The sequence below is a fragment of the Chiloscyllium plagiosum genome, unplaced genomic scaffold, assembly GCF_037043375.1.
Source record: "Chiloscyllium plagiosum isolate Xiang-an unplaced genomic scaffold, Cpla_swu_hap1 HiC_scaffold_1, whole genome shotgun sequence".
In the NCBI taxonomy this organism is placed as follows: domain Eukaryota; kingdom Metazoa; phylum Chordata; class Chondrichthyes; order Orectolobiformes; family Hemiscylliidae; genus Chiloscyllium; species Chiloscyllium plagiosum.
The window spans coordinates 12,153,409-12,171,807 of record NW_028270139.1 but is presented as its reverse complement, the minus strand read 5'-3'; the positions used below and the strand labels follow the sequence as shown (position 1 = coordinate 12,171,807).

At 40.5% G+C, this 18,399-nt stretch overlaps 1 protein-coding gene across 1 annotated transcript in view; it reads left to right on the top strand.

Moving 5' to 3' along the window:
- Window positions 1–13,638, top strand: part of tma16 (translation machinery associated 16 homolog) — a 50,039-nt gene extending 36,401 nt beyond the window's left edge. The window contains exons 6-7 of the mRNA XM_043698881.2: window positions 12,483–12,525; window positions 13,201–13,638. Of these exons, the coding sequence (XP_043554816.1) occupies window positions 12,483–12,525; window positions 13,201–13,351 (194 nt within the window). The 3' untranslated portion in view covers window positions 13,352–13,638. The remainder of the gene's footprint in view (window positions 1–12,482; window positions 12,526–13,200) is intronic.
- Window positions 13,639–18,399: the final 4,761 nt, after the last annotated feature.

Here is an 18,399-nt window from a genome sequence, read left to right as displayed (position 1 = left end):
ATGAGAAGAGTTAACAGGTTAAGAAATGAGGCTTTATGGGTTGACCTTAAAAAAGGGGCAGTCGCACTACAAGTAGTATACAACAGACCCCCAGTGAGAGAGGGATAGAAGAACACATACGTAGACAAATTTTTGCCTGTGAGTGACAGGACAATAATTTGGGAGACTATCACTAGCCCAATATCTATTTGGTTTCAAGCAATATAAAGGGGTATTGAGGGTGAAAAATTCATGTTCTATGTCTAGGAAAATTTTTATTAAACAATATGTGAGAAGTCCAATTAGAGGAGACACAATTCTGACTTTGTTTTTGAGAAATGAAGATGGGCAAGTGGGTGAAGTCATTGTCGGCGACCGTTTCGGGTATAATGACCACAATTCGGTGAGATTTCATATTATTCTGGAAATGGACAAAGCTAAATTGGGAGTTAAACTGGGAAACTTGATTCCTGATGAAGGGCTTATGCCTGAAACATCGATTCTCCTGCTCCTGGGATGCTGCCTGACCTGCTGTGCTTTTCCAGCACCACTCTGATCTAGACTCTGATTTCCAGCATCTGCAGTCCTCACTTTCTCCTTAAACTGGGAAAAGGCAAATTTTACAAAAGTGATTTAGCTGAGGTGGAGTGGGCAGGATTCCCAGAGGATAAATCATTGATAAACCAGTGGAAGGCACTAAAAAGTGAGATCCTTAGGACACAAAGCAGACATGTCCCCTCCAAGTATAATAATGGCACCCCATGGTTGTCTAGAAAAATACAGGGAAAGATTAAACAGAAAAAGAAAGTTCCCCAAAAAAAACTTGAAACCACAGATAGTGAGAGGAGTATGGAGAGTACAGGGGTCAAATTTAAAACAAAAAGGAAATCAAAGAGAAGGCATGAAAAATTATCAGCAAAAAGGAAAACCCAACGATGTTTTGCCTGTATATAGAGAGCATAAGTTAAGGGAAAAGTGGGAACTATCAGATATGAAGAAGAGAATTTGTGTGCAGATACAGTGGGTATGGAAAAAAAAAATAAATGAAGTTTTTGTGTCAGCATTGTTATGGACCAGACCAAACCCCCTCAAAATATATTAGGAACATATATTCCTATATATGTTTATATATAAACATATATATATGTTTTAAAGGTGAATGTAAGGTGTTGCTTTTCAGGTGCAGTTTGATTGGTCAAACTGCTGGATTTAAAGCAAAACACACTTTATTCATCCACTATAGTTAAAATACAACAGAAGAAAGAAAGAATTGGAATAACTTAAGCCTGTTGGAAAACTTAACAAAATAGATGCAGTAGCTGTTACTAATTAACTGTTCTAATATAGTAAGATGCCTTACACGCATTCTTGGCAAAAAGCAAATTCAGAAAACAAATTGTCTCACATGCAGCTCCAGTAGCAGGAAGAAACCCGCAAGCATTTGGCTGTAATCGAGAGAGGAGGAAAATAGCTTCTACTTCTTCAAGATCTCAACAGCAATTGCTCAAAGCTAAAACTAAAAATCCTGGTTCTATGGGAGCATGACCACACCCATTCAAGCTACGTGTATTTTTCCAACATTAAAAAAAAAACCCAAGGCCTCACAAACTTTAGTGGCTATGTTAGACCACTTGATACCTTTACTTTAAAACCTCTCTTTAAAAAAAAGGACCAAATAAAGCTCTTAAAAGTCACAGCATTTACAAAGGAAAAGATGATGTGGATATAGTAATCGCAGAGGAACAGTATGAAATATTGGACAAAATAATCATAATGATAATCTAGTGTTAGAAAAGTTAGAATCCTTGAAAGTCAATAAGTCACCAGGGTCAGATGGATTGTTACGTAGTGTGTTGAAAAGAAATCAGGGAGTAAATGGGGGCAGCATGGTGGCTCACTGTCAAGATTAGAGTGGTGCTGGAAAAGCACAGCAGGTCGGGCAGCATCTGAGGAGCAGGAAAATCAACGTTTCGGGCAAAAGCCCTTCATCAGGAATGGGGAAGCTGTGAGACAAATAGGAGGGGAGGGTGGAGCTGGAGGGAAAGTAGCTTGGAAGGTGATGGGGTGATGGTGGTAGATCAGTGCAGAGGGTGGAACAGAGAGGTGAGAAGGAAGATGGACAGGTGGGACAGTTCAAGAGAACGGTCCTGAGTTGGAGGGTGGGATCTGGGATGAGGTGGGGGGGATGGGAGATAAGGAAACTGGTGATATCGACATTGACCCTGTGTGGTTGGAGGGTCTCAAGACGGAAGATGAGGCATTTTTCTTCCAGGTGTCAGTAGCTAGGACTTGGTGGTGGAGGTGGCCCAGGCCCAGTTCTGAGAGTTAGAGAAAGTTCCCTAAAAAGTAAACTGCACTTGTGTAATTTATAGTTCATAAAAATAATTAATTAGAGCCAACGACTGCATTTGAACTGGATGATAAATTGTTGTCCTCTATATTCTTGGTTCCATGTGTAATGAATGTGAACCAAATTCTCCTCCTTCCTTCCACCCCATCTCTACTTGCGATAATTTGACATTCACAAGGCAAAATACGTGTCAAAATGTTTTCTGATGCATCAACTTCACTTTTATTTTGGTACAATTAGTCCTCCAAAGTGCCTAACATAACTTGAAGAATTTGCTATAGGAGTGAGGAGTGACTGGAAGAAGGTTGATGTTGCTGACGGGTTTTTCTGTTATGTTTTGGAGGAGCTGGTGTTGGACTGGGGTGTACAAAGTTAGAAATCCCACAAACCATGTTATAGTCCAACAGGTTTATTTGGAAGCACTAGCTTTCAGAGCACTGCTCCTTCATCAGGTCGCTTTGGGCAGGACCATTAGACACAGAATTTATAGCAATTGATTACAGTGTCATGCAACTGAAATTGAGTATATTTGATCCTGTTATTGAAGATGCTAGTTAAATACTTTATCATCAGTCCTTGGAAAATATATGAACCATTCATAATATATTATTCCTCATCAGTACGAGCACGGTTTAACTTTATATTGTGTTATCCTATCTTATATGGAGTTTAGTTTGTTTGCACATTTCTGTAACACAAAATGGTTTAGGCTTTAAAAACCACTAAACAGTGAGTGAACTTTTGTTCTGGGAGAAAAAAACAGAGACATACAGAATAGTTATTCTTCATTAAAAGCTACACAGACTTTTATCCATCAAATGTTAATGGAAAATTTGTATTTCTTGGGTACTATCATTTATTTGAATTATTGGAAATTAGACCCATGAGTAATCACCTCTTGAAATGTAACCTGACTAATGCACTTACGTTTTGCTTTGGTAGTATAAATAATTTATAATTCCCTTGTTACTACTAAGATAGAATACTTGAGTTAACTCTGAAGCCCATTTTAAGTGTACATCTGTTAGCACAGGAGTCAAAAGGCTTTCCAGAATTAGGCTACTGCCTAAAAAAGAGGAGCAAAACAGTTGAATCTCTATCTTTATATTTCTATTCTTTCTGTGCCAAAACAGTAGGAGGTTTGAATTAATTCTGAACTTTCTTTTAATGTTGCTCTTTAATTGTTGCAACTGACTTATATGAAATAGTCAAAATTGATTATATTTCTTCTGTTTTCCACTTCTTCACCATTGAATGGGAAACCCACTTTCTGGCATTTTGGTTGTTTTGCATAATGCTACGTTTTATTAATATGCTTTAAAACTGACTTTTAGTACTGGATTTTATTTTTTGGCTCCAAAATTTTCAACACTATCTGTCTCCTGTGGTAGTCTAATCTATATATTCACCAACCTCTACCTAATAGAATTAAACCTAAACGCTTGAGAACTTCCTTGTTGATCTAAGTTTGACTGTAGCCCTGCTTCTAATGTTTCTCGGGTACTTGAATATCTTATTGCGTTCAATTTTTTTTATTCCTTAAGGCTTTTAATTTTCTTGTCCTGAGATTTCTATTTGTTCTGATTTCCAGTTTCTGAAACATTCGCATTTAAGAGTGAATGCTTTTTTATGTTTTCATCCTTCAAGATGTCAGTCTCGAAATGGTTCCAAAGCTTTGCATTTTTTGTTATGTTTATGATTCTCGATGGTAATACTGGACAATTCCGATTCTAGTTTGAAACCTATACTGATAAATCAAACGTTTAATTTTTACAATTGGTTACCATGATAGTTAGGTACTGACCATATTCACGTGAGGCTGCCAGTGTTCTTTAACAAAAGCACACAAGTTTATTGCACACAAAACACCAAAGCTACATATAAAAGTCAGTTTAGAAAAACTTGTATAACAAAACAAAGTTTTGACTTATGTTAGTAAATAGAAGTAAACAAAAATATTTCGTACATTTCAGACATTATGAAAAAGTGCATGTTTGTGTTTATCATCAAAGTGAGTGGATGAGTTGGTGAAATGTCATATTAACATTAGAAATGAGAGACTTAAAAGAGAAAATACGATGGGAGAGGAGTAGGAGAATAACCAGTCTAAGTCATGTCACCAAAATTATTCAGTCTGGAAACACATCCAGAGGCAAACATTGTTCGCAAAGACATAATCTAATGCGATAACAGTACTTGCAAAATCAGAAATAAACATACAACAAGCAGCAGGTCGAAGGTAGAAGACAGAGGGTGGTGGTGGAGGGTTGCGTTCAGACTGGAGGCCTGTGACCAATGGTGTGCCACAAGGATCGGCCCTGGGTACATTGCTTTTCATCATTTACATAAATGATTTGGATGTGAACCAAGGAGGTGTAGTTAGTAAGTTTGCAGATGGCATCAAAATTAGAGCTGTAATGGACATTGACAAAGGTTAGCTCAGAGTACAACAGGATCTTGATCATTTGGGCCAAGGTGTGGCAGATGGAGTTTAGTTTAGATACATGCGAGGTGCTGCATTTTGGAAAGGCAACTCAGAGCAGGACTTTAACACTTAATGGTAATGTCCTGGCGAGTGTTGCTGAACAAAGAGACCTTGGAGTGCAGGTTCATAGCTCCTTGAAAGTGGAGTCACAGGTAGATAGGATAGTGAAGAAGGCGTTTAGTATGCTTTCTTTTATTCGTCAGAGCATTAAATATAGGGGTTTGGCGGACCTATTGCAACTGTATAGGACATCGGTTAGGCCGCTTTTGAAATTATGCAATTCTGGTCTCCTTCCTATCGGAAAGATGTTGTGAAACTTGAAAGGGTTCAGAAAAGATTTACAAGGATGTTGCCAGGGTTGGAGGATTTGAGCTATAAGGAGAGGCTGAACAGGCTGGGGCTGTTTTCCCTGGAGCGTGGGAGGCTGAGGGGTGACCTTACAGAGGTTTATAAAATCATGAGAGACATGGATAGGATAAATAGACAAAGTCTTTTCCCTGGGTTGGGAGAGTCCAAAACTGGAGGGCACTTAAGGTGAGAGGGGAAAGATTTAAAAGGGACATAAGGAGGCAACTTTTTCATGCAGAGGGTGGTGTGTATATGGAATGAGCTGCCAGAGGAAGTGGTGGAGGCTGGTACAATTACAACATTTAAAAGACATCTGGATGGGTATATGAAGAGGAAGGGTTTAGATGGATTTGTGGAGAAAGTGAGGACTGCAGATCAGAGTCAAAAAGTGTGGTGCTGGAAAAGCACAGCCAGTCAGGCAGCATCCAAGGAGCAGGAAAATCAATGTTTCGGGCATAAGTTCTTCATCAGGCCTTTTCTGATGTCGAACGTGTGCCCGAAACATTGATTCTCCTGCTCCTCGGTTGCTGCCTGACTTCCTGTGCTTGTCCAACACACCCTCTCGACTTAGAGGGGTATGTGCCAAGTGCTGGCAAATGAGACTAGATTAGGTTAGGATAGCTGGTCAGGATGGATGAGTTGGACCGAAGGGTCTGTTTCTGTGCTACACATCTCCAAGACTCTAAGTTAGAATCAACTTGCTTAGAATTTGGATTGAGTATGAACATTCTGGTTGTTAGAAGAAATGTCTCAGCAAAATAAGGCTGCGGAAAGGTGAATTCTAAGACAAATGCTAAAAATTCCCTATGTAGAAGACAAATTAAGAGATATTTCAATAAATGTTTATCAATACAGACAGTAAACATTACTAAAAGGAGCTGAGACATTGAAGTAATATTTAATTTTTCCCTGCTAAAATGACTATATATTTAATAAATTAAGTTTTTTGTTTGAAATACAAAACCGGTATCTGGAGGTAATTATTCTCAAAGTGTGGGATTGGTTTTCAAAATTCTGGCTAGGATCCATTGGGATAACAATTGGGAGGGTATGAGGGGGGAGAGGGGGTTGATTGAGGTGCGGCGGGGGACTGGTTTTGAGTTAATTTTATAATGTTGCAAATGCAAAGGTATAAATGTTGTTTTCGTTCTGCTGCCTGTCTCTGGGTGTCCTAAAGAATTTCTTTACACAGCTTAATAAACTCCATTCCAACTCAGATGTTGAAATGGAGCAGTCAGTTGAGCTCCTGTTCCTCAATATACTGGTTGAGAAGTCGGAAAATTAGTTTGAAATAATTTGACAGAGTCCGGTATCCCGTCCAAGTCACTTTATTTGCACATGAACGGTCCTTGACTGTAGTACTGCCTCACACAGAATCAGGCATCAGAGTGTCAGTCTTCCTGATGCTCAATCTTTTTAAGTCAGCCAGGGCTCCCTGATTGGACCAGAATAATAAGGAACTCATATTTATGAAGTCCAGCTGGCTGACCTCATTCCAATCACTTTCGGTTTTTAACTACTATCTGCTGAAAGCCTATGTTCACTGGTTAGTGTAGACTCTAGGATTCATACAGTTCCATGTACAGCAAGATTAATCTTATTGGCAACCTCGTGAGTCAGGCCCTAGCATAGAGACAGAAATATCAAAACAATCCTGCGTGATAACATATCCTGATCTATAGCTCAGGTTGAGGTTCAGGATGTAGGTTTGTTCGCTAAGCTATATGTTTGGGTTTCCTTAGGTTTCCATATAAATAGAAAGCGGGTTACATCACCAGTGCTTCATTCGGAGGCTAACTGATGATGTTACCTAGTATGGTGACGAAACATCTGAAAATGAACCTTCCAGCTCAGCAAACAAACCTACATCCATATCCTGATCAAATTATCACCTGTATGCCATGGTGCCCAGTCTACCTCAGATTATCCTGGAAGGTGTCTCATAAATTTGAGCAATAAATTAAACTAGATGTCCCATGCCGTTACTAAGCGAAGAATCCCTGGCGGATTTCTGCAACGCAGGTACGATTCCAGCCTCGGGTGACTGTCTGTGTGGAGTTTGCACATTCTCCCCGTGTCTGCTTGGGTTTCCTCCGGGTGCTCCGGTTTCCTCCCACAGTCCAAAGATGTGCAGGTTAGGTGAATTGGTCATGCTAAATTGCCCATAGTCAGAGGTGAATATGGGGAATGGGTCTTGGTGGGTTACTCTTCGGAGGGTCGGTGTGGACTTATTGGGCCTGTTTCCATACTGTAGGTAATCTAATCTAATCGAATCTAATCTAATAATGGGACTGCCAGTCAAAACATTTGCTGTATATACCACATAAGTGAGTATTTTCATGAGTTCCAGTGTCAGTGTGGTGCCAGGTCAAATAAGCCTTACATCCCAGTAATTGGTTGACCTTATCAAATAGCACATCTCATTGACCATTCACGTGCTGCTCATATGCAACCAGCCTGTGTTTGCAATCCTCCAATATACTCAGTATTTCATGTTATTCTGCGATTGGAAATCACATACCTGTACTGAAAAATCCACACTGTGACCGAAATCAATTTAAGATCATCACCTCGGCTTGCAGTGTGATGTATTTATGTGCCAGAATTTCTATACATAAATACTTGGGACCCCCGTTTTACATAAACAAAAGGAATTTGGACTTGCATTATACCTTTTACTCCAAAGAAAAATTAAGGGAAATAGCTGCAGCCTTATGACAAAGCCCTGACCAATCAGAATCCTCCTGTTTGCTCTAAGAATTAAGATTGACAGTTGACTGTTCTTGTGCATCTCCATTCCAGTATGGCCTACCCAACCAGCATCCTCTTCTCATTCTGTACAAGATGCGGCCTTTGTATTTAGCAAACTTTAAGAGGTATTTCAATTTGCCAGAGCAGAAATTTAATCTTCAAGAGCAGAAATTTAAAGAGCAAAGTGGAAGGCAGCAGAAAAATGAGGTGTTTGATGAATGACAATCAAAGTGGTTGCAAATGGCCTGTAATGTGTGAGTGTGTCTGCGAGATGGACAAGTGCAACATATCATGAGAGGAGTAAAGGTCTCCTTGTAGGAGTAGCAACAGCAGCATGAATTTTCAATACTGGATTAATATCTCTGCATTTCCAGTTTTTTCAAAGTAAACAATCCCAGACTGTTTATCCTCTCTTCTTAGCTCACATGCCTTAAAATCATAATCTCTGTTTTCTGGACTGCCTCAAAAACCTCAGTATCCTTACTGCAGAACAGAAGCCACAATTTCATCAAGTACAATTAGAGTCAAGGAGATATACAGCACGGAAACAGACCCTTCTGTCCAACTCGTCCGTGCCGACCAGATAGCCTAAATAAATCTAGTCCCATTTGCCAGCATTTGGCCCATATCCCTCTAAACCCTTCATATATCTACCCATCCAGATGCCTTTAAATGCTGTAATTGTACCAGACTCTACCACATTCTCTGACACACATTCCAGACACACACCACCCTCTGCGCGAACAAGTTGCTCCTTAGATCCCTTTTAAATCTTTCCCCTTTCACCTTAAACCTATTCCCTCTAGTTTTGGACTCCCTCACCCTGGAGAAAAGACCTTGTCTATTTATCGTGTCAATGCCCCTCATGATTTTATAAACCTCTATAAGGTCACCCCTCAGCCTCTGATACTCCTTGTATCCTTGTAAAACTTTTCTGAACCCTTCCAAGTTTCACAACATCCTTCCGATGGGAGTGAGACTAGAATTGCATGCAGAATTCCAAAAATGGCCTAACCAATGTCTTGTACAGCTGCTACAGGACCTCCCAACTCCGATTCTCAGTGCTCTGACCAATAAACGCAGTTATACCGAACGCTTCCTTCATTATTCTGTCTACCTGTGACTCCACTTTCAAGGAACTATGAGCCTGTACTCCAAGATCTCTTTGTTCAGCAATGTTCCCCAGGACCTTTCAATGAAGTGTATAAGTCACACCCTGATTTGTCTTTCCTAAGTGCAGCGCCTCACATTTATCTAAATTAAACTCCATCTGCCACTCCTCAGCCCATCGACCCATCTGATCAAGATCCCATTGTACTCTGAGGTAACCTTCCCTATCTACTGTACTTCCAATTTTGGTGTCATCTGCAAACTTGCTAACTATACCTCCTGTGTTCACATCCAAATCATTTCTAAAAAGCAATGGACCCAGCACCGATCCTTGTGGCACTCCACTGGTCACAGGCCTCCTGTTGGAAAAGCAATTCTCCACCACCATCCCCTGTCTTCTACCTTCGAGCCAGTTCTGTACTCAAATAACTACTTTTCCCTCTATTCCACGTAATGTAACCTTGCTAACCAGTCTCCCGTGAGGAACCTTGTTAAACACCTTACTGAAATCTGTGTAGAGCATGTCCATTGCTCTTCCCTCATCAATCCTCTTTGTTACTTCTTCACAAATCTCAATCAAGTTTGTGAGACAGGACTTTCCATGCACAAAGCCATGTGGACTATTCCTAATCAGTCCTTGCCTTTCCAATACATGTAAATCCTGTCCCTCAGGATTCCCTCCAACAACTTGTCCATTACTTATGTCAGGGTCACTAATGTATAGTTGTCTGGTTTTTCCTTACCACATTAAATAGCACCATGTTAGCCAACCTCCAGTCTTCAAGCACCTCAGTTGTGGTTATCGATGATACAAATATCTGGCAAGTAGCCCAGCAACCTCTTCCCTAGCTTCCCACCGAATTCTAGGGTACACCTGATCAGGTCCTGGGGATTTATCCACCTTTATGCATTTTAAGACATCCAGCACCTCCTGCTTTGTAATATGGACATTTTTCAAGCTATCGCTATTTATTTCCCCACATCCTCTAATCTTCCATATCCTTCTCCACAGTAAACACTGATGCAAAATACTTGTTTAGTGTCTCCCCCATCTTCAGGGGTTCCTCACATAGGTGGCTTTGCTGATCTTTGAGAGACCCTATTCTCTCCCTAGTTACCCTTTCATCCTTAATGCATTTATGGAATCCCTTTGGATTCTTCTTAACCCTATTTACCAAAGCTATCATATGCCTCCTTTATGCCATCCTGATTTCCCTTCTAAGTTTCATCTTACTCTTTTTTTCATACTGTTCTGGGAAATCACTCAATTCCTGCTGTCTATACCTGACATATGCTTCCTTCTTTTTCTTAACCAAACCCTCAATTTCTCTAGTCATCCAACTTTCCCTACACCTACCAGTCTTGCCCTTCACCCTGACATGGACATACTGCCTCTGGACTCTCATCTCATTTTTGAAGGCCTCCCATTTTCCAGCTATCCCTTTACTTGAGAACATCCACCGTCAATCAACTTTTGAAAGTTCTTGTCTAATACCATCAAAATTGACCTTCCTGCTATTTGGAACTTTAAGTCTCAGATCTGGTCTATCCTTTTCATCAGTATTTTAAACCTAATAGAATTATGGTCAATGGCCCCAAAGTGCTCTCCCACTGACACCTCGGTCACCTGCCCTGCCTTATTTCCCAAGAGTAGGTCAAGTTTTACACCTTCTCTCGTAGGTACATCAGTAGTACATACTGAATCAGGACATTTTCTTGTGCACACTTAAATTCCTCTCCATCCAAGCCCTTAAAACTATGGCAGTCCCAGTGTACATTTGGAAAGTTAAAATCCCTTACGATATTGATCCTATTATTCTTACAGATAACTGAAATCTCCTTACAGATCTGTTTCTCAATTTCCCTCTGATTATTGGGAGCCTATAATACAATCCCAAAAAGGTGATGATCTCTTTCTTATTTCTCAGTTCCACCCAAATAACTTCCCTGATGTATTCCCAGGAGTATCCTTCCTAAACAGAGTTGTAATGTTATCCCTAATCAAAAATACCACCTCGCCTCCTCTCTTGCCTCCCTTTTGATCCTCCTTTTAGCATCTCTGCGTTGAGCATTGAGCTGCTAGTCCTCTCCATCCCTGAGCCATGTTTCTATAATTGCTATGATATCCCAGTCCTATGTTCCTAACCATGCCCTGAGTTCATCTGCCTTCCCTGTTAGGCCTCTTGCATTGAAATAAATGCAGATTAATTAAACAGCCTTACCTCATTCTGTACTTTGTTCCTACTTGCCCTGTCTGTTTGACTTACTCTTTTTTTTCCAACTGTACCAGTCACAGACTGAGAACATGCCTCACTATCTCCCTGGATGCCCCACCCACTCCACGCACACACTAGTTTGAATCCTCACAAGCAGCTCTAGCAAATCTTCCCACCAGTATATTAGTCCCCTTCCTATTCTGGTTCAATCCATCCTTCTTATACAGGCCACTTCTACTCCAGAAGAGATTCCAATGATCCAAAAGTTGAATCTTCCCCTGCACCAGCTCCTCAGCCACACATTCATCTGTTCGATCCTCCTCTTCCAACTCTCACTAGATCGGGGCAATGGGAATAATCCAGATATTACTATGCTCGAGGACCTACTTTTTAAATTCCTGTTTAACTTCCTGTATTCTCTCCTCAGAATCTTGTCCTTTTCACTTCCTATTTCATTAGTTCCAATGTGCATGATGATCTCCTGCTGGTCCCACTTCCCTTTGAGAGTATTCTGCACCTTCTCCAAGATATTTTTGATCCTGGGTCCAGGCAGGCAACACATCATTCTAATGTCTTGTTGTCGTCAGCAGAATTGTATATCTGTGCCTCTAAGCGGAGAATCCCCTAACACAATCAATCGCTTGGAACCTGACGTACCTCTCATTACATTAGGGCCAGTTTCAGAAACCTAACTGTCAGTGCTACATTCCCCTGGGAGTCCATCATCCCTATATTTTCCAAAACAGCATACTTGTTTGAGATGGGGATAGCTCCAGGAGAGTTCTGCAATACCTGCCTCCCTCTCCTACATTTCTTTGAGGTCACTGATCTACATGACTGGATCTACGGTTTATCTCCCTCCATGCAACTGCCATCCATCGCATCCCTGAAAGTCTTCATTGTCACTAACTGCTGCTCCAAGGGATCCATATGATCCACTTGGATTTGCAACCAAACACACTTACTGCAGAATCATCAGTAACGTGGAAACTCTCCCTGATCTCCCACAACTAACTAGAAGAGCACATCACTCCACTAAAGGCCATCTTTGCACCTTAACAATCTACAGACCTAGAAAATAGCACAGCCTTACTGCTCTAAAAACGCTCCTCCAGGCCAGCTTAGCACCCTTGAGAAGCAACGTTGGTGATGGGGTAAATTTATGTATAGCTTTGATAGTTTAAAAAACTTGTTATCATTGCAGAAAACTTTTTATTTTGTGTATGTTTCTTTCTTTCTGTAGAAATACCAGATATTATCAATACAAAGCATCTGAAGGTCTTCAGGTAAGTGTTTGCTTTATTGCCTCAGTCTCCAACCTGCAAACTAGCTTTTAAGCACCGAACGAGAGAATAATTAGACTATATTATCTTCTGTTATGTAGTTTTGAACAATTTATTTGTGGATTAAAATTAACTGAGCTGATATTCAGTTATTTGACTTGATGCATCTTTTCAGATCTCAGTAAGTCAAACAGATGACATTGGTTTGGTCTGCTGAATTTGACATCTTCTAAATAGATTAAAACGCCTGAGTTTGGAATGACAGCCCATATAGAATAAGTGAGGGGTGCAGCCATCCATTCAAAAAATACAGTTAATGCTTACCTATTTCATACACTGGTCATTTGGTTTTAAATTCTAGACTAAGTAAAATGATCTTTTTCCGTATGTGAACAATTAGATGTCTGAATTAATTGTTAAATTGACGTTGCATGGTAATGAAAAGAATATCATGTGCTAAAACAGAACCTTATGCTTCTTGGCAGCATTCTGTCGGTCCTGGAGTATCAAACTAAATCATGTGCTTAGTCCTGCGTTCAACTTGACCATATGACTTTGGTTTTCCAGCAAGCAGGACAGCAATTGATCCAAATGTGTGCTTAATGAACATAGTATCTTGAATTCAATGTCTTCAACTTGCTTGAATTTTTCTGACTCATTTTTCTTTTCACACTCAAGAGAATGGGATGGCGATTTAAAAAAGCTTCCAAATATGAAGATGAAGAAACTGTCAATAAAAGATTCAGTTGCTTATCAGAAAAGAAGCAAAGATGAAAAAGGAGTGGACCCGCAAAATGAGGTGGATCAAGAGCATGTGTCAGACCATTAAGGAAACAGAAATAAAAGAAAAGAAAGTCGAAGTCTCGTTGGGGAAAGCCACTTCAGCAGCTGTTGAGCAATGTTGTCCATGAGTTAGCTGCTTCAGATTCCTGCTTTGAACGTATAACTCTCAAGGAAGTGTACAGCGAGCTTGATTGTGGTAACTAAGTAGTCTCCATCAGCATATCAGACTTAGACTTTAATTCATTTTGAATTAGCAATTATCAAGTACATTTTATATATTTGTGAAAGGAAGTTGGCCTAGAAAGCAGAATCTATTAAACGATGGAAGTTTAAGATGCTGCTTGTTTCTGTTGATACTTCACTCCTGTATTGCTATTGCTGAGAAAGTTTCTTTCATTTTCCCAACATCGTGAAGAAATTTATTACCTTAGATTTTTTGATTGGCATTACTATGACCAATTATTGGCATCAATATTCAAATGTTGAGGTTGCGGCAGGGAGATTGGTTGTGTTGTGGGGAGAAAGTGCCTGGTGGCTCAGTGGTTAGCACTGCTGCCTCACAGCACCAGGGTCCCAGGTTCGATTCCAGCCTCGGACGACTGTCTGTGTGGAGTTTGGACATTCTGCCTGTGTCTGTGTGGATTTCCTCCGTGTGCTCCGGTTTCCTCCCACAATCCAAAAATATGCAGGTTAGGTGAATTGGCCATGCTAAATTGTCCATAGTTGTTAGGAGCATTAGTCAGAGGGGGGTGGATTACTCTTCGGAGGGTCGGTGTGGACTTGTTGGGCCGAAGGGCCGCACTGTAGGGAATCTAATCTAATCTAAATTCAGTGCCTGTTTAAAGCAAATCCTGTTTTAAATGAACACCATCACATCAAAGCTTTTTTGCAGATAGGGGAGCAGTGAGGATTTTTATATCAATATGAAAATGAACTTATATGAATTAAAAATGAAATTGGAATTCCCTGTGGTGATATTTATGAACTACCTAAACAATAATCTGTATTTGAATTGTTGGCTTCGACTTTACAAAAATATTTTAGCTGATTTTTGGATCTCTTGAATAAGCTGAGAGTATTCAAGTTGAATTCTCTTTTTTGGTTTTGTTTGATAATGTTCCTATGAAGAGCCTTGAGATATTTTATATGATTTTACTGTGCTGTACAAGAGCAAATTGTCAAAGGAAAATAAACTTATAGAGTTGCTTCTTTGCAAGAATGTGAAGAGATTGATGTTAATAAGATTCTTGTAGTAATGGATATATTTAAAATGTATTGTTTCTTCAAGAATTCCTTCTGATTTTTCAAGTTTTCTAAAGCAAAAAAGTTCAATAAATGGTCAGCTTATGACTGAAAAGAATCAAAAGAGGACTGTAGAAAAAGAATGGAGAAATTGGGGGCATGTATCCAAGTTGGTAAAGAGTAAGTATACCAGGAATAACTTGTGTGAGTATAGGTTCTGTGTTCCAGTTGGCTCAGTAACGTTTCTGGAATTGCTCCATGTGTATTTTATGATAGAATGATGAGCTATTTCATTGTGTTCACATTACGAAGATGTATCCCTTTGACAGTCTACTTTCTAATCAATGAGGAAACCAGGGAATATGGGGAAGAGTGGAGTCGAGGATTTATCAGATCGGCCATGATTTCATGATGGCAAAGCAGACTCGGTGGGCTGAATGGCCTGCTTCTGCTCCTATGTCACATGGCCTTAATCTTTTTTGAGTGAGCTGACACACAGATGGCAAAAATCCAGATTAGTGGTCTGTAACTGGGGGAATTTAAATTCAGTGAATCAAGCTGGATGTGTGAAATCTTTGGTAGGAAGAAACAGAAGGCAGACTGTTACTTATTTGGAAAGACCCTCCTAGGAAGTGCAACGCAGAGGGATCTGGGTGTTCTTGTGTATGGAATGCACAAAGTTAGGATCCAGGTGCAGCAAATAATGAAGACGACCAAAGGAATTTTGGTTTTTATTGCTAGCAAGTTGGAGTTCCTAAAAAACGTTTTGTTGCAACTGTGCAGGGTGTTGGTGAGTCTGCACCGGAGTATTGTTACAGTTTTGTTTTTTGTGTTTTAGAAAGAATTGGAGACAATTCAAAAGAGATTCAGTAGGCTGGGCTCAAGTCGGTTGACTGATCATGAATTGCTAATGAAGATTTGAACTTTGTTCATTAGAGATTAGAGGTGGGGATATTTCAAACAATGGTGCATAGTTACAGATTAAGAATAACACTAATTTAAAAAGGAAATGTGAAGGAATTTCTCCCAAAGTGTAGTGAGTGGCCCATTCCTATTATTTCTTATGATCTTATCTGACCTGCTGCCTTTCTTATGCTGTCATTATGACTCCAGTGGCCCTCATCTTAAAGTATGTTGCTCTTGGCAGGGTGTTGATGTTAACTGGCTTTAACATCAAAAACAGAAAATTATAGAATGAAAGAAAGCAATTTGGCCCACCGTCAACAAGCTTCAATGGGGTGAAGGACCAGGTTCCTGTCCAACCCTCCTTCCGCTCTGGAATACCTTGCTGCTATTAATTGGAACCGACTACAATATTTTTAGTGGCTTCTTCCTGACTTTGGGATGGTGGGCGTAATGAAAATGCAGCCCCTCTACTTGTTTCTGAATACCCGAAAGGGATAGAGCACGTTTTCACTTGCTATCCTTACAGTTGGTGTTTTGTGGGGAACGTTTTTCAATTTGGACAATTAAACCCCATTATTTTACTGCAGTTAAGGCAGTGACAAAGTGATGACGCCACTGGAGAAATATTCCAAAGGTCGAGGCCGATTGTCAGGAGCTGGTGGAATTTGAATTTCAGTGAATCAGTCTGGATATTACTGTGTAGTGAACGTGGTGGGCTGAAGGGCCCTATTCTGTGCTGTGCAGTTCAATATGCAGTTGCCCCTGGCATGCCAGGCAGAGGGAATTTGGTGCCCTGGTTGTGGGTTACGTCCTGGAAATTCTATTGAATGGGGTGGTGCACAGATGAGACCTCCTTTTCCCTCAGGATCAGCTATGGAGGCCACAACACCAGACGATGGTAGCCTGGTCTTAGGTTATCACCCAGGTTAAAATAGTCTCAACTGTTCGGAGGAATGCCCAGTGCTATAGAAAGGAGGTCAATGCTTTTCTCTACTCCACCAGTTAAGTGCCACCATCTTCTCTCTGACACCACATACTCACTGCACTGGATGCCCCTCCCACCAAGGCTCACACTCTGCCACACTCACTATTGCAAGAAACAACCTTCCCATTTGCCTCATTCATCAGTTCTGACACTGCCAACCCTGCAAGTGATTTGCACTGTTGTCTCACTCAATTAGGACACCACCTCATTAACACCACTAATCGCTATCCCACCCACTTACCAATTCGCTAATATTTGCCTTCCATTGCAGGAGAAAATCAGCCGACAATAGGGCAGAAAGAGTCACGGTGGGCTGCCTCCTGAGCCGTTATGCCGAGAGGATGCTGACTCCTGGTCACCCCGACTAGGGCCTGGCCTGGTATTGGAGTTGTGCTGTAAACCCCTGAACGAAGGTCATCCCTATTGATTGGACTGACTTTGTGTCAGCACCAAATGGTATAATAAGACAGAAATAATTTCCAAAATCGGCAAGGCAGGGCAAGCCAGGGATGTTGAGAGCATCTATGTCGAGTCAGAATGACTGAAGAGCCTAGAGATGTAGCCTGGTCCAGTCCATGAGCTGGGAACAATGTTGTGACCTTGCAGTATCATTACAATACTAGCTTATGATGTAGCATTGAAATGTCTTCAGCGTATCCTTCAACAACCTCATCTTCCCACAAAAAAAACCTTAATCAGTTGGAAAAAGTCAAGCCTACACAATTTTGTGCTTTTATCATGTCAAGTACAAACTGCAGCACATTTGACAATGAAGCTTGTACTGAGTGTGCTTGCCATGCTATGTTGCATGCTGATTTTTCTCTTCCCAACACCACCACACGAACTGAAATACAGCAATGCAAATGAGTCAGGCTCAAAATTACTTTTTGACAGCTGGCTCGCATGACTTGCTCAACATTTTTAGAGTTTCCATTATCATGTGTTTTGTATCCCCAGATAGAAATACTTGGTAAATGGATTACAGTGAGTTTATTTTAATATTGCTTTTATCGTGTCTCTTTTGTTTTAACTGGTATAATATTTATGTATTCTTTCTTTCAAAGTTTCTGCAAATCATGAGTATAATCTGATTTTAAGACAGGCAGACTAAGTACAGAGACGCCTAACAGTACTTATGTTCTGTAAGCAGAGCCACTTCCCTTTTCCTTGAATCTTTTGTCATGTTCTTCAGAATAGCTGTTGGCTTCAATTTTAATCTTGCAGCATAGCTGGAGTGAGTTAAGTTGCTGCCTGGAGATAGATCTGCTCCGTAGTACACATCGTTGACCCTCTTAACGTGGTGCATAGAGAACAAAGAACAGCACGTCACAGAAACAGACCTTCGGCACACCAAGCCTGTGCCGATGCATGATGCCTTTTGAAAAATCTTTTACCTCTATGTGGTCCTTACCCCTCTATTCCCTGTATCTGTCAAGATATCTCTTCAACATTGCTACTGTATCTCCTTCTCCCATCTCCTCTGGCACAGCATTCAGGCACTTAACACCCTCTGTGTTTTAAAAAGAACTTGTCTCTCATATGTCCTTTAAGTTTTTTTGTTTTACCTTAGCCCTGTGTCCCTCATAATTGACATTTTCACCCTTAGAGAAAGACTCCGACTATCCATTCTATCCACGCCTCTCATAATTTTGTAAACTTCTACCAGTTTGGTCCTCAGCTTACATTCATATGAAAACAAACCAAGTTTGTCCAATCTCTCTTCATAGCTGATACCCTCCAAGTCAGGCAATATCCTGGTAAACCATTTTATATCCTCTCCAAAGCCTTTACATCCTTCTGGGCAGCGTGGCAACCAGAACTGCATGCAATATTCCAAATGTGACGTAAATAATGTTCTGTACAACTGCAATGTGACGTGCCAGTTTTTATACTCTCTGCCCTGATCGATAAAGGCAAACATGCTGTACTCCTCCTTCACTTGTGTTGCTACTTTCAGGGAA